The 27,342-nt window shown below is 44.6% G+C and overlaps 3 protein-coding genes, 1 non-coding gene and 1 pseudogene across 4 annotated transcripts; 3 read left to right on the forward strand and 2 right to left on the reverse strand.

Moving 5' to 3' along the window:
• The first annotated feature begins 102 nt into the window (after positions 1-102).
• Positions 103-2,860, forward strand: LOC121985546 (50S ribosomal protein L29, chloroplastic-like). The gene is made up of 2 exons (XM_042539070.1): positions 103-522; positions 2,505-2,860. The coding sequence occupies exons 1-2, from the start codon at positions 169-171 to the stop codon at positions 2,676-2,678; spliced, it is 528 nt and encodes a 175-aa protein (XP_042395004.1). The 5' UTR covers positions 103-168; the 3' UTR covers positions 2,679-2,860.
• Positions 2,861-6,166: 3,306 nt separating this feature from the next.
• TRNAG-CCC lies at positions 6,167-6,237 on the forward strand. The gene has a single exon. It is a non-coding gene; the product is annotated as a tRNA-Gly (tRNA).
• A 1,882-nt stretch (positions 6,238-8,119) lies between these two features.
• On the forward strand, positions 8,120-10,197 carry LOC121985547 (probable receptor-like serine/threonine-protein kinase At5g57670). The gene is made up of 7 exons (XM_042539071.1): positions 8,120-8,456; positions 8,542-8,796; positions 8,879-9,036; positions 9,112-9,191; positions 9,269-9,404; positions 9,488-9,640; positions 9,762-10,197. The coding sequence occupies exons 1-7, from the start codon at positions 8,249-8,251 to the stop codon at positions 9,903-9,905; spliced, it is 1,134 nt and encodes a 377-aa protein (XP_042395005.1). The 5' UTR covers positions 8,120-8,248; the 3' UTR covers positions 9,906-10,197.
• A 505-nt stretch (positions 10,198-10,702) lies between these two features.
• On the reverse strand, positions 10,703-13,871 carry LOC121985548. The gene is made up of 3 exons (XM_042539073.1): positions 13,694-13,871; positions 11,513-12,432; positions 10,703-11,075 (listed from the first exon to the last, which is right to left on the reverse strand). Exons 2-3 carry the CDS (start codon positions 12,424-12,426, stop codon positions 11,039-11,041), a joined length of 951 nt encoding a protein of 316 aa, XP_042395007.1. The 5' UTR covers positions 12,427-12,432; positions 13,694-13,871; the 3' UTR covers positions 10,703-11,038.
• Positions 13,872-14,320: 449 nt separating this feature from the next.
• LOC121985549 lies at positions 14,321-15,778 on the reverse strand (annotated as a pseudogene).
• Between the last annotated feature and the right edge of the window lie 11,564 nt (positions 15,779-27,342).

A 27,342-nucleotide genomic window follows, 5' to 3' on the forward strand; every position in this document is an offset into this window, starting at 1 on the left:
ATTATTTTCATAATCGGGTTTTAATTTGGGCCAAGTTTGTTAGAATTGGGCCGAAAGGCTAGAAACCGAGAAGCCTGTAATTCCAAGATTCCATACTCCGTAGGAACGTTATCTGCCCAATCCTACCCACAACGCAGTCACCGGAGAGAGAGCAACGAAGCGACGGAGATGATGGCTCTCGGGATCTCATCGCCGACGTCCTCCTCATCTCATCAAATCCTTGCTTCCTTCTCGTTTCTCAGGGTTTCGCCTCCAGTTCTTTCCTCAAGGGTTTCTTCCTTCAGCGGAATCGGACTTGGGGCCGCAGTTCGAGTTCCGACGCCGTGCTACAGTGCCCGCGGAGGAAGGCTGGTGGTGAGGATGGCGAAGAGGGAAGAGGAGATGAAGGAGATACGTACGAAGACGACGGAGGAGATCAACGAGGAGGTAATCGACCTTAAGGGGGAGCTGTTCATGCTCCGGCTCCAGAAATCTGCGCGGAATGAGTTCAAATCTAGTGAGTTCAGACGGATGCACAAAAGGGTACACGCTACCTGTTCTCCTCTTTCTTACATGCTTGTTGCTTGATGGCTCAAAATTGGAGTATTCTGCTTGTGGTCTAAGGTTCAGAGAAAAAATCCATCTACTTATTCTATGTTCTAAGAACTGTTTCTTCCATGTGAAATGGTTGCTTCATAGTTATACATTAAAAAAAAATGAAGGAATTTGTTTTGTTGTTATTGCCATTTTTTTTACCAAGGGTAGTGGAGACTGACTATATTGCCAATATTGGCAGTTCAGGTAGTGCGGATAATGACACCAATAGCTAATTGGAATTCTAGTGACACGGACATGTAACTATGTGTGCTTATTGTCAAATACGGACACTTCGACATAAGGGTCATTAGTAATGAAGCATTATGCATAAGCTTGATGTGGTTCTAACATATCTCTATGCATAGCTTGCTAATAATAGTCAAATCTCTCAAAGAATTTTAGTTACATTAAATAGAGTTTTCTTTAATCTTGTTCTTTCCCTTACAATACTCTAACTTATTCAACTTGTCTAATGGTAGAATCTGTGTTTTTCTTGGATATGCTCATACTATCTTAATTTCTTTTCACTCATTTTATCATCCTTTAGAACTACACTTAATTGATTCAAGTAGTAGCATTTTCTATTTTATACTTTGCTGCCGTGTGACCTTGTGGTCATGGGTTCGAGTCGTGAAAACAACTTCTTGCAATATAGGATAAGACTACGTACAATAAATCTAATGTGGTCTTACCCTCCCCCGGGACCTCATATTGGTGGGAACTTCATATACCAGACTCTCTTTTTATACTTTTTAGTTAGTCTCATACACATCCGTCTTAGTATTTTCTTCTCTGCTATATTAATTTTTTATGTGATTTTCTCATGGTGATCCATTAAATGTGATGGCACACCCAACAATCATTCTAAACATAGGAAGCTCATCTCCCTATTAATCTCTCACCCTATGTTACTATTATGTGTGTAGGTGATATAATTGTCAATTTTTCTGAGTTCAAAAAAAGTTTGCTTTCATGGAGTCTTTTGATGGAAGTGGCAAGGATGAGCTTTTTATTGATTTTGTATTATTGTTTTCAGTAAAAAAAAAAACAAGCTTCAGGTCTGTTAAAGTGTATTATTCTTTACTTGTTTGTAGATGTGTTATCAAATAAATAGGCAGCAATAAAGTGTAGTCATTTTGCCAGAAATTTAGTATGAGTGCAATTGTATCGTCACAAATGACCATGACTCTGGATTCAGCTAATTAAATTGAAATGAGCAAATTGGAGTAATATAGGAAATTTGATTGTGTAAGTGAAGGATTAAAAGTCAAATATGCAATATAAGGTTGTTTCTACATCAAGGTAATACATAAGAATGCTTAAGACTCTCGTAATAGCAACTTAAGGATATAATATCATGCAGTATATGCTTGGTGTTGGCTCATATGCTATGGATCTATGAAATTGATTAAGATGAACATGCAAATACAAGGATGCTTTGCTGAGAGATCATACTTTTGGTTCGTATTTACATTAGTATAGTTTGACAAATATTCTTTGTTGGTAAATGGTAATGTTTAGTCCCTTAAGAATGAAATTTCACATGGATAACAAGACAAATATCTTACTAATATTGTCTTATCACATTTTGATCTTAATTTTGCATTAGACCTTTAGTGTTCATTATTTCATAAGGCAAATTACCATCTGGCAAACACATCTTAACTTACGAGGCTCGGGGAAAACCTTTGTGCTTTTCTTTGTAGATTCCAGTTCTATCTCTGTTCTAATAAGCATCCCCAGGCCTCCAAGTTTTAGTGACCAAACCAGTTGCTAAACTCGAACACACGTATGGATCCACATTTTTTGTGTTAGCATCTTAATAGAATCATTAGGATGCTTTTGGAAATGCTAATGTTGTTCACAAAGATTCATTATACTTTGTAGATTATGCAGATATTATTACTTGTTTTGATAATCTCTTGTAGATTGCTCGAATGCTAACAGTAAAAAGGGAGAGGGAGATTGAGGAGGGAATAAACAAAAGATTGTCCAGGAAACTCGACAAGAAATGGAAGAGAAGTATCGTTGTTCGGCCACCTCCATCTCTAAGGAAGAAGCAAGAGGAACAAAAGGCTGCAGAAGCAGAGAAATCATCGTAGGCCGACATCACATTCACGGACGAGTAAAACTAGCGCCATGTTCACGTCTCTTGCTGTATTACTCGTTAGATTGTGGAATTTGTCTTGCCACTGTGCTACCTGCAACCGAGTTTTGTTGATTAACAGATGGTGGTGAATATTTTGATTTGATTGGGAAATGGTAGTCGAATTTATCTTTGTAAGATGTGTCCTATACGTTTTCTCGGTTTTTTTGCCAGTTATTCAGAGACTAATAATTTTCCTCGATTACTTCTTGTATGATATGGACGAGTTGTTAATTTTTGCGAACATATTGCGTGGCCCCTTTGAGACGTGTCGCTTGTCGGCTGCGATCAATTGTTTTTTCACTCATAAGTCTTTACTTCGCGTATATTATCTATAAGATAAATCGTTAAGTACACGGACATACTCGCCTGCACCTCGCTTCCTGATGGTTGGCTGTAGGTGGGGTCCATCCTATCGTAAGGCAGGTACGGCAATGTCGTCTTCGTGAAATGGTAATTGTGAAGAAAAGGCAAACCTAAAAGTTTCTATTTATATTCAAGTCGCGCCTCCCGTTCGAAATTGTTCACTCTTGAAAGCCTTTGAATTTATTTATTTTTCCAGTAACTCTAACTTTTCATGTATTCCTTGGTTGCATTGTAGCTGATATAGGCATGGCAACAGAAGCCAGAGGCGACATTTTTGATATGCAGATATGTGGTAGAGAGAATCTCAAGCAGACATGCTGTTCAGAGGTGACCAAGAACCAATCAGAGGATTCACCAGCAGAACTACTGTTCCATCTTGACCAATGCTATTCTGCAGATGACCCAGCCCCGGTCCTAACAATCAGGAGGCCCGGGGCGACATAATTAAAATAGATCTTTAATTTTTTTTTTATAAAATAAAAATTAAATAGTTTTTTCTAACTTTTCTAGGTGTAAAATCATCTATAATATTATTAATTTCAAGATTTTATCTTTTCCAATACTATAATTTAAATAAACGGAATAAAATTATAATTTAAATCATCCCACAAACGCCACAGCTTGTAAATCTCCGCACCGTAAGTTCAAAACCTTTAGGTGTAACATGCCGGAGGTACTAGTGCAGCAGTGTAGAAAAGTGGCAAAGGCGCAGCCTCGCTATGACGTCGTCGCGATCTCGCAGAGTCGCTGGTAGAAAGGAGAGTAAACAAAAAATCTAACAGAAAACTGGGAAGTAAAGAGAATACGAAAGAGGAGATTGTCAGCAGAAATTCAAAGAGCTTGAGCTTTGTGTGGCGGCGGAAGAACAGGTGCAACAAAGAACAGATAACAGTGCAAGGTTTACAAAACTTAATTCATAAAATAATTAATATATAAATATATATATATATATAATCATTTAAAAGTTATAGGCCCCACCAAGAACTTGAGCCATGAGCTTGTGCAGTTGTGCGGCGGAAGAGCAGTGCAAGTGAAGATTTATAAAACTTAATTCTTAAAATAATTAATATATATATATATATATATATATATATATATATATATATATATATATATATATATATATATATATATATTATATAAATATTTAACAGTGTGAGCCCCATCCAAACTTGGGGCCCTGGGCAATCGCCCAGGACTGCCCGGCCTCTGGGCCGGGCCTGAGATGACCTCGATTCTATTCTCAAGTAGGTACGATGTTTCATGAATATGCTGTTTCTTTGTCAGTCATTAAGCATTATCATGGACTTACATGATAAACTCACTAAAAGTGTGTTTCAAATATGATTACTTTGAAATTCTACTGTTTTCTTTTGTTCTTTGAAAGTTCTTCAGTTTTTTATGGGACTCAAGTTAAGATATTTGTTTTTTTTTTATGTAGTTTATTATATTGCTATACTCATGGAATGCTAGAGATTGTTTCACAAGGATATTCCTTTTGTCTTCTTTGTTCGTATGAAGTTTCACATCTGCCTCTTTTAGTATTACTCGTTTACTCGATGATGATTCTTCTGGTTCAACTTGTCAATTGGCGACCAGATTCAACAACAAACCACAAGTCCAAGCTACTTGGGACTGGTTAGTCCATCCTATGCTGCCATTGAATTTTACAGCACTACAACTGCCCAAATTTGTTAAATCATTTTTTAATTATCTTGAAGAAGAGTTTTCTTCAGTCTTTTTCTATCCTTCCTAATCAAGTCTAGTCATCTTACTACAAAATGTAATTATCAACTTTGTACGTCATTTTTTTTCTATTATCTATGAATTTTTATCTTTTCTTGGGGTTCTCATCTTTACCATATCAACTTTATAAATGTTATTTCCTAGTTCCCAACATTGACCATAAACCATGGCTAATTTTGTGCCATTTTCTTAATGTCCTTTAAACCAATGGCTAGGAATCCACTCCGGAAACCCGGCCCTCTTCCTTTTGACCATCCAATTTTTGTTCGTATATCTTCATCAGCATTTCCTTTTTCTTGCTGAATAATAGACTGGCGAACTGAGGATGGTGTTGAGATCTCTCTCTCTCTGTCTCTCTTCAATGTCTCTACTGGTTCACTTGCCTAAGATGTTAACATTTTCTAGGGTTCTATGTATGACCTTTTCATCGAACGAAGACAATTGACCACAATTATAAAACACCTGTTGGTTTACTGATTCTTCAATGCAGAAGCAACTATGTATTGGAAACCTTTTGGCTGGGTCCTATTAATTGAACATAAACAGTTTATTTCATCTGTTTTAATACTGGTAGGTAAGATCTGTCCCTGAAACAGCTACGTTTTGTGTAGGAGAATTATTTAAGGGAACGTAGTTACATTTCCATGAGCTACTCTATGCTCTTACTACATTTCTATTTTGCGGTCAACATTATATTCTGCCCACAACAATTTCATTGAGATGATACTCGCTATTATTTCAATATGCTTTTCTATGTTTTCAAGCATTGTATCAGCAAGTTACTTCTCATGATATTTAACCCTTAGTGAGTCTTTCTTTTCTCAAGTGTCTTTCATCATATTTAACTGAGCTAAGAATCCTTTACTGAAGTCGCTCACTTCCACACTCTTGATTTCTATTAATGTACAGTTTGTGCATTACGAGGATTGCGGATTTGCAGTTAAGTTAGTTGGCACACATCGAACTGTTGCTTCTTAATTCTCAGTTCAATGCGATTCTTGCATCATTCTTTATACTCGGTCATTTTCTGTTATTTTGCATATGAACTTTTACTGGCAAGTATTTATGTTGAAACTAACAGATAATTAATCATGGGAACTTGCAGAGTTCGTGGCCATTGAAAAACTTTACACAAAGTGCAGGAGTGTGGCGATCTCATCCATCAAACATTCTCCTTGTTCTTGAGATATTTCAGCTAACCACTACATGTTTGGCGTTTTGCAATGCAGAGACAAGTGTGTGCTTTGGATTTTCCATCTACTAGCGAACAATTTGTTATATACACTCTGGCTACAGGATCTTATCTAAATAGACGTCCACCACTCAAGAATTGCGCTTCTGGTGTAGTGGTATCATAGTACCCTCCCACGGTACTGACCGGGGTTCGATTCCCCGGATGCGCATGCAAAATGTTTTTTACAACCAACACTTTTCTCTGCAGCTTTGATAGATCAACTCCGCTCATTATAAATTGGAAATATTTGGTTTACTTTCTTAGAAATAAGATTTGTTGTGTTGAACAAGTTGTTTATTTTTCTAATTTAATGGTGTCCAAATTAAATGCTACGCAAACATCTCTTATAAAATAATAATTCCATTCAACCTACCATTTAAATCTTTTATATTATTTATCGTGAAGATAAGAGTAATACAGATCGACTCATTTAATGAAAACTAGGCAGGTTCCAAATCTAATTCTGTAATTCATAACTAATGCAACTAAATTAGACATTTTCCGACTCACCCTAACCAAACTAACAATGCCATGATTTGGAAATTGATTAGTGTTCATGATTTGGACGTTACATCCGTTTATTTACCATGCGATTTAATTAATTAGCACGTTGTTAATTTATTGGATGAGTTAGGATTTTGCTTAATTAGTGTGATAAATATAAATGAAGATAATAATTGCACAGTCGATGGAACCGAGGCGGACCCAATTCGGAGTCGTCGATAGCTGTGCGTCCACGTCGACATGGCCCCGCAAAATCAATGTGATGTAGAGGCTCATCTATCGCTTGGTTTCGACATGACATAATTGATCATTAATTGTGATGAAATGTGCATTATAAGGACTCTTGAATTTTTGTTTAGTAATCCAGTTATCTAATTCATTCTTCGAATTGATTCGTCGCTCGGTAGTTAACATTTTAAAATTATCTTCTGGAAACAAATAATTTAATAACGCGCCACAGTAAAAAATTAATTCGGGTATATCTGATTAATTATGAGAGAGTTTCACCATTATATATATTTTTGGATAATTTTACATGTAGTCCCTATTGGTAAATAAATTTTTGCATGTAATTTTTATCCATGAAAATTTTTGTTTTCACTCCCCAATCAAACATATTTATCGGTAAATAAATTTTTGCATGCAGTTCTTATCCATGAAAATTTTTATTTTCACTCCCCAATCAAACATATTTACCTAATTGTCCATGATATTTTTAGGTACAAAAGTCTAAAAATCAGTATAAATCCTCTTAAATTCAGTATATTAAATTAGAATTTAGTATATTTTCTATCAAATTGAACACAATTCTTTTTTCACCTCAAAATATACTCGATTTTAGTTTAATGTGCTGAATTTAATAAGAATTATATTCATTTTTAGACTATTTGTACCAAAAAATATGAGGGTTAATTTAGATAAAAAATATACTCGATCCTAGTATAGAGTGTTGGATTCTAATGTAAAGTGTTGAATTTAACAGGAATTATACTTATTTTTAGACTTTTTATACCTAAAAAATAAGAGGGACAATTTTAATAGAAAATATATTCAATTTTAATATAAAGTGCTGACTTTAAGAAGAATTATATTCGTTTTTAGATTTTTTATATTCAATTTTAGACTTTTGTATCTAAAAAAAATTTAAGAGATAATTTAGATAACAATATTTATCTAAACAAATTGAAACAAATAATATTTTATCAAGAAATGAAAATAAAATTTTTTAAATATAAAAATTACATGCAAAATTAATATAATGATTAAAGATTTTTCTCTAATTTAACAATATTTTTTTCTTCTCATTTTCTATATTAACTACGGCCGTTATGTAATGTCTTTTTCTTTATCTTTTTTTACACTTGACTTGTTCCTAGAGCAGACACACTGCGGCACTGTTGTGATCTCGTGGCGGATAGCAAAAAGACAATTTTTTTACGTGGCTCGTAAATTAATTTCTGGAGAATTTATTTGAAATTTAAGTTTCTATCTCTTCTGCGCTTGCGTGCCAATTTAGCCTTTGCATTAAATGCTTCCTTTGCATTCCTGGGAAAGAAAAGCATTTCCTTAGCTTTTATAAACTGAACTGTTTCAAAAGCCATTAATGCCATTCCATCTTCCCTCTCCTTTGGCCGCCTCCTCCTCCTCCTCCTCCTCTTCGGTTGCAGAGAAAAAGAATGAGGCAGCTTTACACCCGAAATGGAAGACTCAAACGCCTGCTCTCCGCCATCCGAATAAGGAGCAACGAACCAGAGTGCCGGGAGGATGCCTCCGCCGCCGCCGCCCCTGTTCCTGAGGTGCTCGACGAGAAACCGCCGGTGAAACCGAGCTGGAGGTGCTTCTGCTACAAAGAAATCCACAAGGCCACTGACGGTTTTCACAAAGGTCAGTCTTTTAGAGGACTCTGGCCGCGCTCCGATCCTCGTTGCTCCGCAAAATCTGATCTTGGTTCGTGTCTGGGGCTCCGCAGATAACCTGGTGGGCGTCGGTGGGCACGCGGAGGTGTATCGGGGCGTGACGGTGGACGGGCAGGTGATCGCCGTGAAGAGGCTGATGAGGGCTTCGTCGGACGAGCAGAGGGAGAAGGATTTCCTTACCGAGCTCGGCACCGTCGGCCACGTCCGCCACCCCAACGTCTCTGCCCTCCTCGGCTGCTGCATCGACCGCGACCTCCACTTGATCTTCGAGTTCTCTTCTCGCGGCTCTGTCTCCTCCAATCTCCACGGTAACATCGACAAAACCTAACAATTCGCTCGTACCATGACGATCGACGATGGATCAAAACTGTTGTTTCGATGTATTTGCAGATGAGAATTCACCGCCTATGGCTTGGAAACTTAGGCACGACATAGCGTTGGGCACCGCCAGGGGACTCCATTACCTGCACAAGCAATGCCAGAGGAGGATCATCCACAGGGACATCAAGACCTCCAACATCCTCCTCACTGCAAACTTCGAAGCCCAGGTAGTAATTAACCACTGTCTTCCTTGCTGCTAAACCATTGTGTTCTTGAACCCAAACCAAAGATCTCCATCTCAGATTTCAGATTTCGGCCTCGCCAAGTGGCTCCCATCCCAGTGGACTTACCGCGCCGTCGGACCAATCGAAGGGACTTTCGGGTACAAATCTGCCACTTTCAGGCGAAATACAAGGTCAAACTAGCGATTCTGTTAATGGATTTCATGCTTTGAATTAGATGCTTGGCGCCGGAGTACTTCATGCACGGCATCGTGGACGAGAAGACCGACGTCTTCTCATTTGGTGTTTTCCTGTTGGAGATCATATCGGGAAGGAAACCTGTCGATGGTTCTCACAAAAGCTTGCTCAGCTGGGTGAGTATCACCTTTCGCCATTGTTCCATCCAGAGAAAGTTTTAACTGCCAAGAACGTTTTTGATTAACCAGCAGCTTTGCAGGCGAGGCCTCTTCTGAATGATGAGTCCGCAATTCAAATGCTGGTCGATCCGAGATTAGGAAGTGATTACGACATGGGGCAGCTTAAAAGGCTCACCTTTTCGGCCTGTCTTTGTATCAGAGCCACTGCAGCTTTGCGACCTTCAATGACTGAGGTAAAATTGCTGTTGCCAATTGTTACAGTGAGTTTATACACGCTAAATTAAGTAGGAAAGCTTCCTGTTGTCATTCATGGCTCGATTAGTGAGTCTAATTTAATTGTGTTGGTTTTGGCAGGTAATGGAGATCCTGGAAGGCGGTGAGATTTCACAAGATCGATGGAATGTGCCTGAGGAGGAAGAGGAAGAGGCATTTTGGGTCTTCGATGATCTCGACGATGATGACAGTGATGATGGTAATTGCAGTACTCCATCAGTGTAAAGTTCCCAAAACCAATTTTAGTAGCACATTTGCAGAGCATTAGTACTGATGCATATAACCGTAGTTAGTAAGGTTGGCATTTGTGAGGCTGATGATGCAATATCTTAAAGTGGTAGGTCAAGGGCTTCACCCCTAAATTCATATCTGACTGCTGTAGAGATAGGGACATTGAGGAAGAACAGTTGTTAGATTTGGCCAACTTTGAGCCAACTGGAATAGGATTTTTTTTTCTCTCTTTTGAATAGGAAAATGGAGCAGTTCTGAGCAGGTGGCAGGTTGTCTTGACCTGAAATGACAGATCGGATAAATGATACTTAAAATGAAGGCTAAATGGTATTTTGATTAGTGGTGTATAGCTTTAGGCAGCCTACTGGCTGATTTTCTGAAGAGCAAAAAAAAGAGTTTACATAGGTTTAGAAGACATCTGTCATCTAGTAATATATTAAGTAGGGTTGGGAATTGTATGATCAATGCCATGCATGCTGCTGAAGTTCACACGGCAAGCAACATATTGAACAGGACAAAAGATCAACATTGTGGCTGATCATGCTTCTGTGGTTCACTAAGGTTATTGCAATAGTTTGGCTTTCATTTTACTGATATTTAAAGTGAATTTTGAGGTCCTGAGATCAGAGGACGTTGTGGTTGTACAACTATTAGTTTGTCTCAGAATTATACAAAAGGACCATAAATTTTCAATCGTGTTATACTTACCTCTTCAATTTGTTAAAATATAAGCTATATAACCTGGAAATCATTAGAAACAAAAAATTAGGAACACGGAGAACAATGCGAACTTCAAAAATTCACAAACAAAAGGCCAGTTTATATATTTGCTTTTGAATGTCATTGTCAAGACTTGACAAATATAAACAGAATTGGTAAAAAAAAGCCTTATCTACACAATTGTTATCCACAATCACGTTGTACAATCCTTTATAATGACCTTTATCTACGAGAGGGAACCACAAAGATTCACCGGGAAGAATGTCATTTGCTATAACCATTATATTCACAGAAGAATGTAGAGGACGAGAAATATATACCAGCAAGAAAGAATTCAGATCTACTGCAAATGGTATATCATGCAGAAGGATAGATGTTCTGCTGCTACTGCTGCACATTCCTGATGCTCAATGATCATAGATGCGTGATCCGTGTCTACCGTATCTGTCCAAATTTTGAGAGAAACATTTAGGTAATTGATAAGTTGAGAGATTAAGATTTACACAATCTGAAATTGATTCATTGTTTCATTTACTATAATACTGTATTGATGATAAACAATAAATAAAAGTCTACGAGTAATCAAATTTTATTGTGCAACTGGCGGTCACCATTGTTCACTGCAGAACATTAGAGAAACGAGTGAATACTATTCTTCCATGGATGAGGTGACTAGTCTAATTGTTCTTGTTTGCGTTTAGAAATGTTTATGAATGCTATGCATAATTCTGATTAATATGTAAACCTTTAAAGTTGTTTGGCAGGGTATTGCCAGAATTGAATTTCTCTTTCCTCCCCAAGAAGATGGGAACATAACAATATTAAACTAAGATTATCAATGACATTCTCGAAATAGCACAAGCCAAATGAACAAGTCCAACCTGTGGTGAGCAGGAATAACCAGTGATGCCGGGGCATTGACTGCTGGTCTTGCAAATCCATCATCGGCTTCACCAAATCTATACTCTACAATATCAACAGATCTCAAGGAATCTCCATGATATAAACCATAAGGACTTGATCCATGACTGCTTCTTGGTACAGCTTCCGTGGATCTCCTCCGATTTCTTAAACACCTAAAGTTTGGAAACGGTTTACAAGATATGCATGAGGTCCACCAGTTGCCCCTCTTCCGATAAAAACTTTCATAGTCATCTGTAGCTTCTGCATCTTCATACTCAATGACATAGTCACCCAACACCACTGCACGGGGTACTTGTGCTTGTATCGTGCTTAATACATCTATGATCTCTGATGTCTGCTGGAGATATTCCCAGTTTAGCTGCTGTGCAGGATCAATCTTGGAAGGGTGAGAATGTGGATGTTTTAGATGAACATGTTTCTGGAGTTCATAAAAGTTTCCAACAAAAGTGCAGTATTTCTCTTCACAAAATCGTTTCTTCATATTGAAACAGACACGGGCGTCGTTGATGATGAGCCATCCAGTTACACCTCCCCTACAGAGTGGACACAGTGGTCGGTTGTTTGGGCTTGAAGAAATATCCCCTACCAATGAAACACTGTTTGTAGATGATGTGACTTTCACAACAGCAGGGAATTCATATGCACTTCTAAATCTGTCCAGACAATTTGAGTGCTTCTGATCAGTATCACACATGAATGGTCTGCACCCCTTTCCATAGGAAGTGCACAATAACATGACAGCATTGTGTGGAAAATCCAAACAGATAGAGCAAGTCACATCCTCCAAATCGAAGTCTAGTTTTATGCTCTCCAAGTCCAATGGGTAGGAGTCCTGCTCGAATGTCTTCTTCTCAGAAGTGCATGCCGCCATCACAATCTTTTCAACATAAACACCATCATAATGGTTCATCAAATTTAAAGAAAAAAAATCAGGAAAAATATGGATAACTGGCATGTTTAAGAAATTGACTATTGTAGAGCGTTTGTTAAGAGAAACAAAAAGAGAATAAATAACAAAGAGAACTCTGGAAGAAGAAACTAAAAGACAATGGTGACGTTGCACAAGATGATTAAACCACAACAAGAAGCATCACTAGCTACCATTCAGCATTTACATTACATTCTTCACCTTTCAGCATAAGATGACAAAGTTATTTTCTTGTTTCTCTTCTCCAAATTAGCAAAATACATTCCTCCCTGTACAGCCCATGCTAGTTATTTTTCTTTGATACACAAACAATGTCTTTTAAACTGGGTTACAGCAGAACTGAAAATTCGTACCTTATTGCATCTAAGAATTTCCATTAGAAAGACATCGTCTAAAATTGTGTTAGATTTCTTATGACCTATTCCACTTTCACTCCAAATCCCTTAATATTCAGATAGCAGACTCCAAAACAAGGACAACTGTTTGACAACTTTATTCAGAAAATGGTGCTGTTCTATATCTTAACCTTCCAATATAAGAAAACTGCAACAACTCAGCCCCACATAACTATGGTTTCAAGTTATACTCGATTCCCCCAACACCTATATCCAGTGTCTGAAATTACAATCAATGGCAATCAAACCCTAAGCTGCACAACGGGCAGAGTCACTCTATAACTAAGGCGTACATAAACAACCATTGGATCTATAGAATATAGTTTCTTGTTACAGTATGGTCAAATATGTTCTTTATTTCAGCTGTTGAAAACACTTCTTTTCACGATAATCTATGCCTCAAATAATCCATTTTATGGCACTAATACAATAAGTCAATCCTTCTAGCTACTTCTTCGAAGAACTTTTTGCCAACTAGTAGAGCATCCACTACTGTTGCCATCAAGGGAAAGACGATTGAACAAACTTGTTGCAAGGATCAAAGAAAAATCCTCAACTAAGAAAAGATTGGTGTCTCGTCATCTAAAAGTTCAACGCCAAATTAAACACCCAACAAATTATTCGACAAAAACTGTCAGCATTCAAATCCGACTTGAGGATACAAAACTGTCATAATAAATCATCCAGACGGAGAATATTTTTATAGTCTAACGTCTAATCCACCAAAGCAAACGATCTCCATCTGGATCATCAAAATCAAGTCTTTGCTATCAAACCGAGGCGAAACCTTGATCGAAATGAAGCCCACTAGTTACCTGAATCCAAGGAAGAAGGCGAGAGCTTCACTTCACCAAGCTTCACCCCAATGAAGGAATCTCCTTCAATTTCCGAAAGAAGCCAAAAGCCCTAACCCAGTATCTCCGATTGCCGTGCCGAAAAAGGCTAGAAAAGGGTAATTAAGGAAGCCCCGCCATGGGATCGGAAGAAGGAGATGCCATAAATAGTCTTGTGTGCAAATAAGACTTTTAGCCCTCTAACTTCTACAAATTATTCTACACTTCTCCCTCTATTTTTTTTTTCTCTGTCACGTACACATAAGAACTAAGAAGGATGGCGTGTCAGTAGTAGAGAATTGAAGTTGTACGATTTGTTTCTCCTGTCAATTGCGTGGATGAGACTCAAAAAACACTTTGAAAAATTGATTAAGACAAATAAATATATGCAAATTATTTGATGCAAGCTAATTAAAGATGACTCGGATGATGTACACATCACATAAATATACTTTTTTTCTAAAAGGTTAGAAATGTACGATGAAAATCCACATCTACTCCTAATTAAGAAGGTGAGAAAACAAGCAACAACATTTAGATAATAGGTAGTTCTATCAACCAATAAAGCTTTTTGGTTGGTGATGGATTCCAAGAATGCAAGAGAAATGTTTCGATTTGGCCACTGTGATGTCGCTAGGGATTAGGCAACGACACCAACTGAAGAATATATGGTGCCAACGGTGCCACCTGAGGAGTAAGTAGCTAGTCTTGAGAGGAATGTCATTGATGGAAGATTTTGTAGGCCAAGGCCATGAGACATGAGCTGATAACATTTGGCTTAAAGTCATGATGGTCATCAATATATCAAAAAAGTAAGAGGAGCTTTTGTGTGGCCACAACCGAAACATCCAAAGGAGGGAAAGGATTCGGCGGTGGCTCGATCTCGATCTGTCCCTCCAGCATCTGCACCACCTCGCTCATCGACGGCCTCGCCCCCGCGCTGTACTGGACGCACCACACCGCCACCTTGCACATCCTCACCGCTCTCTCCCTCTCCGCCATCTGCTCAATCCCACAAGCCGCCATGACCTCTTCCAGCATCCCACTATCCCATTGCTTGTACACCAGCTTGGGAAACCATTTCTGTGCGCTCTCCGCTGCGCGGCAATCCCCACCATCTCAAACAGCAGCATCCCGAAGCTGTAGACATCGCACTTGTAGGTGACCGGAGAATAAGGCATCCACATCTCCGGCGCCGCGTACCCCGGCGTGCGCCTCATTCCGGTCATGCTCATGTAGTCATGTGGGTGTACTCCCTGTTCATCAGCTTGGCCAACCCGAAGTCCGCCACTTTCGGGTTGAAGTTGGTGTCGAGGAGGATGTTTCCCGGCTTGATGTCGTAGTGGATGATCCGCCGCTAGCACTCCTCGTGCAGGTACCGGATCCCTTTCGCCGTGCCCATGGCGATCTCATGCAGCCTTCCGAACTCTATCAGTACTTTCTGATCACTACAATAGCATAACAAAGAAAATGGTTGATAAAATTATTAATAGTAATTATACATTTAATATTTTAACCAACCAACTACATTAAAACTCACTTTTCTTCTCGCAGCGTGTCGACGTCGTTCCCTTTGAACAAGTACTTGTCGAGGGAGCCGTTCTCCATGTACTCATACACCTGCGCGATCAGGGTGTCGTCGTAGCAGAAGCCGTTGAACCGGACGAGGTTGATGTGTTGGGTGCCGGCGATGCTGCCCACCTCCGCCACGAACTGCTCCTCCATTCTCTTATCCATGATTCCGACGAGGACTTTGACGGCGGTGGGTTTTTGGTCGGGGAGCTCGCCCTTGTAAACTTATCCGAACGAGCCGGAGCCCAATATGACTGTGAAATTTTGCGTGAACTCCGCGAGCTGCTGAAGCAAAAACCGGCCGATCGGCCTTGCTTCGGCTAACTTGTTATGAAAATCCTTAATCGTCGTCGTCCTCATCGGCTCAATGGGGAGTAATCTGGGAGCAACAGTTGGTCGCGTTTTATCGGAATTGATCATCAGCTCAATGGGAAGTGCTACCGTAACAACTGTTTGTGTTATTATTATGTAGAAATTGGTCAGAGACTGAAACATTCTTCCGGTGCAGCACTTGAGGACGTCTACAATTTTAGGTGTTATTCCGTCTTCAATTATTGGTGTTATTCTTCTGGGGAAGGACTCGAGGACGACAACAATTATAGGCTACTGCAGAATAATCAACCCAGGCATGCACGTGACATAATTAGAATAGATTTAGTCTGCGTAAATATTTTTATTCCTTTTTATGCAGTAGAATCAGGACAATAGAAATATTTTTATTGGTGTATCAGAAAAATTAATTATACAATTTACTCCTGATCACTTATTTAGAATAACGGGGAAATTTATTTTCCATAAAAAAAAAATCATGTACAAGGATCTAATGGCAAAAGAATAAAATAACTAAAGCATAGGATGGCCAAAATAAATATGACCTGAATGTAGTAGAATCATCATCGTCTCTAAGCATCATTAAGGAAATCTTGATCTTGCGAGAAAAAAGAATAAGGGGTTGGTCTTATGTAGGAATTAGGCTGACATCCTAACCAATAAAAAGTAGATCTTAGGAGATCTGTCAGAATATCTAATTCTACAGAAATGATGCTATATTTATATGAATGAGCCAAATTCTATTATCAGCCTATTAATAATAATAATAATAATAGAACGAGTTAACGAATTTTATACAGTAGATCCATATCCAATAACACAAACCTACAATTAATCTTAATTAGATCACTTAATAGATTTGTATCTCCAACGACATAAATCTGTAGGTTGCAAATAACATGTATGCTTATTGAATAACAAGATAAAATTTAATAATTTTTCATTTGGGCTATATGTGATTTGTATATAATACACAAACATAATCTTAGTTGACGTCAATAATAATGATCCTGTCCGAACCAGGAGTCAACGGACACTGGGCACGTGGCGCTCCCTGCTGGATCCTTGAGTGCTCCGGCGAACCTGCAGCAAAACCGAGCCGGGATGGGTGTCCCGGCGACGGCCCTCCGACGCTCAAGTCAGGCGAGGAATAACAAAAAGGTGGCCTCAAGATGAAGACTCTCTCTTACCTCCGGTGAAGAAATGGAGGCCTTATATAGACCTCTCGAAGAAGCCTGAGCGCGCCAATCAAAGCAACCACCTGCCTTTGACCATGCCCAGGTATGGGTCTGTCAGAAGGGCCATGCCCAGATATGGATCTGTCAGGAAGACGTTCATGAGGTCATACTGCTACTGTATCAACCTTTCCATGATGTGACGGCAAGATCCTCCATCGTGCGATCTTGTGTACGGCCTAATCATCAGACATGCTTCTGCTGATATCTCATATCCCGAGCCGAGCGCATAGGCCGCTCGGCCACCTTTGTACCCTCGCCCTTATCTGGGCTGAACGGACAACCCGCTCGGCCCTTTGGCCCCGGCCGAGCGGACTCCCGCTCGGCCCTTCGATCATCCTGCCTTGGCGTCGGAAACCCAAGCCCATGGATGGGTTATCTCTAGCTCCGCTCGGACCTACTCAGCTGCTCGGCGCGGCCATTAACCGCTTAGTCAGCCCTTCATCGGTCCTCAAGCTGAGACCCTTCAGGAAGTGGGTCCCCCATTCTTACCGCCGGATCACTTGCCTTCCCTTCAAGTCTAGTCGAAGGAGGAAGTGAGTCCGACTGACTGGACTATATGTGTCCGAGCGGGCGGTCGCCGCCTTTCCGTAGCTTATAATATCCCTGGGGTCGTTCGGCCCTTCTGCCAAATTCAGCCGCTCGGCTCTTCGTTTTGGTTGTCTTGTCGCTCAACCTGGATGTTTGCTTGTCTAAATCTTCTCGAAAATCACGCAAATCCTCTTCATTAAGCCGAAGCATGCGCGGTATGGGCGCATTAATTGCGCTCGGTGACAGGGCGCCACGTGTCGACCATTGTGTGGCGGCGACGTCACTTACGATGGGACGCCCCCGTTTGAAATGGACGGTCAGATGATGACCTCGTCCCCCGTGACCTGCATCCGACGGCGGAGGCCGACCGACCTCAGCCGTATAAATCCTCCGTCTCCTTCCTTCGCCGCCTATTCGCTTGCTCGTTGCCTTCTGCCTCTTCCTCTGCCTTGACCTCCGACGATCCAGTTCTTGTTTTTCGGCGGCAATCATCTCATCGGTGATTCTTTCCGCCCGTTTCCTTCCCAGTGAGTCTTCTTCCTTCACTTACTAGGTCTCCTCTGCTCATTTCGCCCCTTTCGTTCTCCTTCCTTCGATTTCTTGCTATTCTTTCGCCTCTCCGAGATGGCAATCTCCTCCGAACCCGCCACCAACGTTCACGGCCCATGGTATGCGACCATGGAGAGTCGGTTTGATGAAGAGAGCGCTCGGCGCCTTGTTCGGACGTACGGGATCCCAGATGACCATGAAATAGTCGTAGCCGACCCGACTGACCGGCCCCATGACCCCCCGATCGGCACCATTTGTTTTTTTCTAGACCAATTCCAGGGCGGCCTTAGATTTCCTACCCATCCCTTTATTTTAAAGGTTTGTAACTATTTTCGCATCCCGCTCGGCCAACTTGTGCCGAATTCCTTTAGGCTGCTGAGCGGGGTGGTCGTCCTCTTCAAGCTGCACAGTATCCCTCTTGACCCCAAAATATTCCACTTCTTCTTCTATCCCAAACAATCCGAGCCGGGCACTTTTATTTTCCAAAGTAGAATAGGCTTTAAATTTTTTGATAATATGCCGACCTCCAACAAACACTGGAAGGAGTTTTTCTTCTATATCCGACTTCCCGAGCGGCCAGCATTCCGAACCAAATGGCAGACCGCTGTGCCGACTCAGCCGGAGCTCGGCAAGTTCAGAAGCAATCCAGCCTATCTTCATGCGGCGAACTGGTTGTCCGGTCAGCGATACAAGATCGACCAGTTGCTGCTCAAGGGGGTGTTGTATATTTTCGGATTGTCTCCCGTTCGGGCAAATCTCCCCTTCCGCATGAGTAAGGATTCTTTACTCTCTTAGTCTTTTTTGTCTAATTGATTTTAATTTCTTTTACTGCAGCTGAAGTCATGTGGCGCTCCAAGGCTACTGATCATCTGAAGTTGAAGGCCGTGGAGATTGAGGCCGCCACAAAAAAGGAACTCGCCGAGCGGGGTCTTATCCCTAGCCGCCCGGCGGATGTAGAAGAGGGGGGGGACACAGTCCGCCAGAGGTTGAGGCGGATCCTGTTTCCTCAGCCCCCGCCGAGCTGGGCGTCCCCCAGGTCGGGGATCCACCATTGGAGGTTCGGCGAAAACGTCGAAGAGACTCCAGCCTTCCGCCGACCCAAGAGGGGGAACCACAGGCGCCGATCAGCGTAACTTCGCCTGCTCGCACGCCATCACAGATCGGGACCCCTGCGGCTTCGCCTACCGCACAGCCCTCCGGCTCTCCTCCCCGGACTCGTCGCCGCTTACGTCGGTTGGGCGAAACTTCCACCATAGGGGAGTCCTCGCATCAGGCGGCCGCGACTGAAGAAGCGTCGTCCGGCCATTCGACCATCAAGACTACCCTCCGATTCCCATCGGAGGAATATTTACTGTCCGCCGATCGGCCCTCGAGCCCCGTTCACGAAATAACCTTGACGGGTCCGCTCGCCAAGCTTTTTGAGGACGCGCAGATCCAAGTGGCCCTCATGACGCCCAAGCAGCTCGGCGACAACAACATGCAGCAGGCCACTCAGGTAAATTCATTTTTCTTCCTGTGCCATGCTACTGTTTGGTTCCTGACTTCATTATTTCCTTTACAGCGCTGGGCTGAGCAAATCGCCACTAGCCATCGGCTAGCCGAGTTGGAGGATCTCCTGGAAAAACTCCAAGTGTCGGGAGGTCCCACGGCCGAGCGGGAGAAACAAGCTCTTGAGGCCGAACAGAAGAAGGCTGCCGATCTGGCTGCAGAGGTGGCCCGACTCGAAGACTTGGTGAAGAAGCGGGACGGGGACGTGAAGCGCGCCAGTGGCCGGAAGAGGCGGGCGATTGCTGATCTGGATAAAATGAAAGTCGAAGTCCGGGCCCTAGATCAGCAGTCTAAGAAGCTAGAGGCCGAGCTGAATGCCGAGCGGGAGATCCGTTCAGCAGAACGCACAAAGGCCGAGGTGGACTTGAAGGCTGTCCAAGATACCTTAACCGCTTCCCGAGCGGCACTCAAAAAATATAAGGAGGGAGAGCCGAACCGCCTAGCAGCCGCGCGCCAAGAATACCTCCGCTCGGAGAGGTTCGGCGTAAAATTCGGTGGCAACGTCTCTTCTACTTTCGCCGAAGCGGTCAAGGTCACCATGACATACTTGAAGAAAGGTGGCCACCTTCCTGAGGGAATGGATATTCCCGCCTCCGACCTGGCGGCTATGATTGATGATATTCCGGACGCCTTCTTTAATTTTGAAGACCCTGAGTGAGGCGAGTTTTTTCAAGTGCTTTCTGTATTTCATCCGCTCGGCGGATGCAACATTTTTTGTACGTGCCGTTCGGCCTCCTTATGTTCCTTTGCTTGTATTTGTTTGCCCTTTATTGTCTCCTTTTAGTGTGTTGCTGCTTATTCGTAGAATCAGTTGGGCTCCCCATGTTTCCTACTAAACGACTGATCAGGTTAATCGGTAGACTCGTTTTCCTCGAAATCGTTTAACGCTTGGCTACACTGTTTGCAGCCAGTGAATGCGAAGTGTTGGCAAACCGATGGCCGATCGGACCTAATTAATTTAGTACTTGCGAACGCTCGTTATTTGGCGTCCTTAGTTCCGTCCAAGTTCACAGTCGCGAGTTCGGCACTCGATCTTTGATGGAGCTCGACGGCGCGGATATTTATAGCCGATCGGCGCGGCTCTCGATTTTTAACGACGGTGCTCGTCGGCGCGGATATTTATAGCCGATCGGCGCGGCTCTCGATTTTTAACGACGGTGCTCGTCGGCGCGGATATTTATAGCCGATCGGCGCGGCTCTCGATCTTTAACGACGGTGCTCGTCGGCGCGGATATTTATAGCCGATCGGCGCGGCTCTCGATCTTTAACGACGGTGCTCGTCGGCGCGGATATTTATAGCCGATCGGCGCGGCTCTCGATCTTTAACGACGGTGCTCGGCGGCGCGGATATTTATAGCCGATCGGCGCGGCTCTCGATCTTTAACGACGGTGCTCGTCGGCGCGGATATTTATAGCCGATCGGCGCGGCTCTCGATCTTTAACGACCGTGCTCGTCGGCGCGAATATTTATAGCCGATCGGCGCGGCTCTCGATCTTTAACGACGGTGCTCGTCGGCCTTTCGCTCGGACATTTATAGACGCCGGCTCGTCTCTCGATTTTTAAAGACGGTGCTCGTCGGCGCGGATATTTATAGCCGATCGGCGCGGCTCTCGATTTTTAACGACGGTGCTCGTCGACCTTTCGCTCGGACATTTATAGACACCGGCTCGTCTCTCGATCTTTAACGACGGTGCTCGTCGGCGCGGATATTCATAGCCGATCGGCGCGGCTCTCGATCTTTAACGACGGTGCTCGTCGGCGCGGATATTTATAGCCGATCGGCGCGGCTCTCTAGCACGGTGCTCGTCGGCGCGGATATTTATAGCCGATCGGCGATGCTCTCGATCTTTAACGACGGTGCTCGTCGGCGCGGATATTTATAGCCGATCGGCGCGGCTCTCGATCTTTAACGACGGTGCTCGTCGGCGCGGATATTTATAGACGATCGGCGCGGCTCTCGATCTTTAACGACTGTGCTCGTCGGCGCGGATATTTATAGCCGATCGGCGCGGCTCTCGATCTTTAACGACGGTGCTCGTCGGCGCGGATATTTATAGCCGATCGGCGCGGCTCTCGATCTTTAACGACGGTGCTCGTCGGTTTTCCGCTCGGTTTTTATAGCCGATCGGCGCGGCTCTACGGTTTAACGTCTGGGCTAGACGACTCTGGCTAATTTTGACGCTTCCATTCGGCGAAGCTTTTTGCCCTCCTTTTTATCACTTTTGGTTCCTTTCACCCAGCTCGGATAACGTACTCTTGGCCGAATGGCTCAGGGTCTGCTTCGTCGAGCATCTGGGCTAGGATAATATACCTCCGTCCGAATGGTACGGGGCCTTCAATTTTAGAGCGCTTGGCCCGACCCATTTACCTCCGGCCGAGCGGCTCGGGGGCTTCGTTCTTTTGTTGGCGATGTCTTATTTGTTCTCTTGATTTTTCGTTTCTGCATTTCAAGTATTCAGTCGAAAAAAGTACACAAGATAATTTACATAGGCACACCTTTCACCCTGCCCGGTAAGGCTGGAGGTGGTTGGCGCTCCACGGCCTATATAGCTGCCGACCTTCCTCATCCTCCAGATAATACGCGCCCAAGCGGAGCTTTTCGATGATTTTGAAGGGACCTGCCCATGGAGCTTCAAGCTTGACTTTCTTCCAGACAAGGTCGCCGACCTGGAATGATCGGGGAATGACGCGCCGGTTATAGTTTTGCTTCATTCGTTGACGGTACGCCATCAGCCGAACGGACGCCTTTGCCCTCTCCTCTTCTACCAAATCCAGCTCCATGTTTCTCCGTTCGGCATTGTCCTCATCGTAGCTCTGGATCCGGGCGGACTCCACGCAGACTTCAACCGGAATGACGGCCTCGCCACCATATACCAAATGGAACGGTGTGGCTCCTGTCCCTTCTTTTGGCGTCGTTCGGATGACCCACAAGACGCTCGGCACTTCATCCGGCCAACTTCCTCCCAAATGGTCGAGCCGAGCGCGTAGAATACGGAGAATTTCCCGGTTGGCCAATGTTGCTCAATGCCGTAGCTCTTGCACCAATCCTCTAACATCTTCCCTGTGAACTGCCGCCCGTTGTCGGACACTAGTCGGCGAGGGATGCCGAACCGACAAATGATGTGTTGCCAGATGAATTTTTTAACCATTTGTTCAGTGATCTTTGCTAGCGGCTCGGCCTCCACCCACTTGGAGAAATAGTCTACCGCTACTAGTAAGAATTTCCTCTGCCCGGCCGCCATCGGAAATGGACCGACAATATCCATTCCCCATTGGTCGAACGGGCATGAAACGCTTGACGCCTTCATTTCTTCGGCCGGTCGGTGGGAGAAGTTGTGATACTTCTGGCATGAAAGGCAGGTAGATACTCTGTTTGTAAAGTTGGCCAAAAGTATCCGGCCAAGAGGATCTTCTTGGCCAATGAGCGCCCGCCCGGATGACCCCCGCATGATCCTTGATGTACTTCCTGGAGGATGTAAGCTGAGTCCTCCGAGCTTACACATTTCAGCAACGGGCGCGAGAAAGCTTTTTTGTAAAGCTGATCTCCGATGAGTGTAAACCGACCGGCTCTTCTTCTGAGGAGCTGGGCTGCATATTCATCGGAGGGTGTGGTGCCCGAACGGAGAAATTCCATAATAGGTGTCCAACAGTCGCTTGGAAACGTGAGGCCTTGTATCCGATCGACGTGCGCCACCAGCAGTACTTTTTCAATTGGTTGCTGAATGGCAACTGGTGTTATTGAACTCGCGAGTTTGGCTAACTCGTCTGCTGCCTGGTTCTCCGTTCGGGGGATCTTCTGTATAAGAACCTCTCGGAAAGTAGCTTTGAGTTTTTCAAAGGCCTCAACGTAGAGTTTAAGCCGAACACTATTGATTTCAAAGGTGCCAGAAAGTTGTTGAGCGGCCAATTGTGAATCCGAATAGAGAGTCACCCGACCCAGTCGTGCTGCCTGCAATCCGCTATGAGGGCCTCATACTCTTCGTTGTTGGTAGCTTTGTAATCCAATAGGACGGATAGGTGCATCTTCTCTTCTTGAGGCGAGAGCAACAATATTCCCCACTTCCGAGCCGAGTGGAGGACCCATCCACATATATTCTCCACATAGCTTTCGGCTCTGGCCTTTGCACTTCGGTCACAAAATCAGCCAAGGATTGGGCTTTGATCGCCGAGCGGGGCTGATATTGGATGTCAAATTCACTTAATTCTGTCGTCCACTTGATGAGCCGTCCGGACGCTTCTGGATTCAACAGTACTCTTCCGAGTGGACTGTTCGTCCGGACAATGATGGTGTGAGCCAAGAAATACGGTCGAAGGCGCCGAGCGGCTAGAACCAAAGCAAAGGCCAACTTCTCGAGCCCGGTGTAACGAGATTCAGCATCTTTTAAAATGTGGCTTAGAAAATACACCGGCTGCTCTTCACCGCTTGCCCTCACAAGTGCTGAGCCTACAGCATGCTCAGTCGATGACAAATAAATATAAAGTGACTCACCCCCGATCGGCTTGGCTAACACTGGCAGAGAATTGAGATATGTCTTCAATTCTTCGAATGTGACACATTCTTCATCCCACTGGAACTTAGTAGCCTTGCGCAGGATCTTGAAGAATGGAAGGCTCCGGTCGGCGGTTTTGGAGATGAATCTGGACAAAGCAGTTATCCGACCGGTCAACCTCTGCACTTCTCTTGTATTTCTTGGGGGCGGCATGTCTTGCAGAGCTTTCACCTTGCTGGGATTTGCTTCGATTCCCCGCTCGGTCACTATGTACCCTAAGAAACGCCCTCCTTTTGCTCCGAACAGGCACTTCTGGGGATTTAGCTTGACTCCATATTTGCGCAGCGTTCGGAAGGTTTCTTCCATATCCTGGAAAAGATCGGCCGCTCGGACGGATTTGATAAGAATGTCGTCCACATAGACTTCCAGATTACGCCCGATCTGCTCCCTGAACACCTTGTTCATCAAGCGTTGATAGGTGGCCCCGGCATTCTTCAATCCGAACGGCATCACATTATAGCAATATGTGCCGTCGGCCGTTACGAAGCTTACTTTCTCTTGATCTTCTCGGGCGAGCGGCACTTGATGATATCCTTGATAGGCGTCAAGCATGCAAATTAATTCGCAGCCGGTCGTAGAGTCCACCAGTTGATCTATCCGGGGCAGAGGATAGAAGTCCTTGGGGCATGCTTTGTTTAAGTCCCGAAAGTCGATGCAGACTCTCCACTTGCCGCCCGGCTTGGAGACTAATACTACGTTAGCCAGCCAGCTCGGGAACTGTACTTCTCGTATGTGGCCGGCCTCCAGAAGTTTCTCTACTTCCCCCTGGATGATGGCATTCTGCTCGGCACTGAAATCCCTTTTCCTCTGCTTCACTGGCCGAGCGTCCGGTTGGACATGCAGTTCATGCTGAGCCAGGCTCGACGAAATTCCGGGCAACTCATGTGTCGACCAGACGAAGACATCATGATTTCGTTGGAGGCATTGGATCAGTTCCTCCTTCTGCTCCTCCTCCAGATCAGAGGCGATAAAAGTTGTGGCCTCCGATCGGGTCGGATGGATCTGAACCTCCTCCTTTTCATCATAAATTAAAGCAGGAGGTTTCTCAGTGATGGCATTTACCTCGATTCGAGGTGTCTTCCGAGTAGAGTTGGATTCTGCTCGGACCATCTCGATATAGCATCGCCGAGCTGCTAATTGATCTCCCTGTACTTCTCCCACTTTGTCTTCGACGGGGAACTTCATCTTCTGGTGGAAGGTTGAGACGACCGCTCGGAATTCGCCGAGCGCCGGTCGTCCCAAAATGACGTTGTAGGACGAGGGAGAGTCAACCACCACGAAATTTATTGTCCTGGTCCTCCTGAGCGGCTCCTCTCCCAGCGAGGTAGCCAGCCGGATCTGTGAACTTCGTTGCCCGTAAACCCGTAGAGCGGGGTCGTCATGGGCAGCAGCTCGGCTCGATCAATTTGCAGCTGATCGAACGCCTTCTTTAATATGATGTTGACCGAGCTCCCTGTGTCAACAAATATGCGGTGAATAGTATAATTTGCTATTACCGCCTTAATGAGCAGAGCGTCATCGTAGGGCACTTCTACTTCTTCTAAGTCTCCGGGGCCGAAAGTGATTTCCAGTCCACTTGCCCGCTCTTGGCTACAACCGACGGCGTGGATCTGGAGCTGCCGGACGCCCGCCTTTCTGGCTCGGTTGGAGTCTCCTCCGGTCGGCCCACCAGCAATAACGTTGATCTCGCCTCGGGAGGTATTGCTTCTATTTTCCTCTTCCCGCGCGGACGGCCGGGATCGTTCTCTTGACGCTCGGCGATTCTCCTGCCTTGGGGATCGATGCCGATCGGGTGTCTGTTGATGTCGCCTTTCGGTACGGGTCCGGTCAGCTTCATGGGTCCTTGGTCTCCTTCCGATGGGAGGAGATCGTCGTTCGGCATTCCTGGGAATGGGATTGGCCACGAAAGGAAGACTTCGACAATCCTTCGTGTTATGCGTATCCGTCTGGTGGAAGGAGCAGAACATAGGGGTCCACCGCTTCTTTGGCTTGGGCCGAGCGGCAGCCACGTCTTATACGTGCGACCTGGCGTGGGGGGATCGGATTGCTTCGGCCCTCGGTCCTCTAGGTGGCTGCTGAGCGGCGTGCTGTTTCCGCTCGGCATGAATAGGTGCCCGCTCGGTAGGAGTTTCCTTTTTCCGGGCGGCTTGCGCTTCTTCCACGTTTATGTATTCGTTGGCCCGATGTAGCATATGATCATAATCTCGGGGCGGCTTTCGGATGAGCGACCGGAAGAAGTCCCCATCCACAAGGCCCTGCGTGAAGGCATTCATCATCGTCTCCGATGTGGCCGTTGGGATATCCATCGCCACTTGGTTGAATCGCTGGATGTAAGCTCGGAGCGATTCTCTCGACTCTTGCTTGATGGCAAACAAGCTGACACTTGTCTTCTGATAACGCCGACTGCTAGCGAAGTGGTGGAGGAAGGCCGTTCGGAAGTCCTTGAAGCTAGTGATGGATCCGTCCGGCAGCCTCCGAAACCACCGTTGAGCCGATCCCGAGAGAGTCGTAAGGAAGACGCGGCACTTTACTCCATCTGTATATTGATGGAGTGTAGCTGTGTTATCAAACTTACCCAGATGATCATCCGGGTCCGTTGTTCCGTTGTACTCGCCGATCGTCGGAGGCACGTAGTGCTTGGGTAGAGGGTCTCGTAGAATAACCTCCGAGAATTGGCGATTGATCCGCTCGGGAGATGAGTCCGCCTTGGCATTTCGTCTGAAGAAGAGCCTCTATCTCTTCGAGTTGGTGCGGCTTCAGGGGTGCGAAATAAGGCCCGAGGGAATGCGACGGTGGTTTGAGGTGCTTCCGCTCGGCCACCCGACGCAGATGTTGCTTGTTGCTCCGACCGCTCGGCCGCTGCTTTCTGTTTTTGCTCCACCAGTTTGGCGGCCCTCATCTCGACCAGAGCATCGAGTTCTTCTGTTGAAAGCGCCACCGTGTGTTGTCGTCCAGCATCGTCCATCGTTCTCGTTCGAATGCAGGAGCGTTCCCACAGACGGCGCCAATTTGATCCTGTCCGAACCAGGAGTCAACGGACACTGGGCACGTGGGCGCTCCCTGCTGGATCCTTGAGTGCTCCGGCGAACCTGCAGCAAAACCGAGCCGGGATGGGTGTCCCGGCGACGGCCCTCCGACGCTCAAGTCAGGCGAGGAATAACAAAAAGGTGGCCTCAAGATGAAGACTCTCTCTTACCTCCGGTGAAGAAATGGAGGCCTTATATAGACCTCTCGAAGAAGCCTAGGCGCGCCAATCAAAGCAACCACCTGCCTTTGACCATGCCCAGGTATGGGTCTGTCAGAAGGGCCATGCCC

Source organism: Zingiber officinale, chromosome 5B (assembly GCF_018446385.1).
Source record: "Zingiber officinale cultivar Zhangliang chromosome 5B, Zo_v1.1, whole genome shotgun sequence".
In the NCBI taxonomy this organism is placed as follows: Eukaryota; Viridiplantae; Streptophyta; class Magnoliopsida; order Zingiberales; family Zingiberaceae; genus Zingiber; species Zingiber officinale.

Bases quoted from the DNA above. Each gene is read 5' to 3' on its own strand.
- LOC121985546 (XM_042539070.1), top strand. From the start codon at position 169: ATGATGGCTCTCGGGATCTCATCGCCGACGTCCTCCTCATCTCATCAA. The intron at 523-2,504 runs GTACACGCTACC...AATCTCTTGTAG, and splicing joins TCAGACGGATGCACAAAAGG to ATTGCTCGAATGCTAACAGT.
- LOC121985547 (XM_042539071.1), top strand. From the start codon at position 8,249: ATGAGGCAGCTTTACACCCGAAATGGAAGACTCAAACGCCTGCTCTCC. The intron at 8,797-8,878 runs GTAACATCGACA...ATGTATTTGCAG, and splicing joins TGTCTCCTCCAATCTCCACG to ATGAGAATTCACCGCCTATG. The intron at 9,641-9,761 runs GTAAAATTGCTG...TGGTTTTGGCAG, and splicing joins TGCGACCTTCAATGACTGAG to GTAATGGAGATCCTGGAAGG.
- LOC121985548 (XM_042539073.1), bottom strand. From the start codon at position 12,426: ATGGCGGCATGCACTTCTGAGAAGAAGACATTCGAGCAGGACTCCTAC. The intron at 11,076-11,512 runs GTTGGACTTGTT...AAATTTGGACAG, and splicing joins GTTATTCCTGCTCACCACAG to ATACGGTAGACACGGATCAC.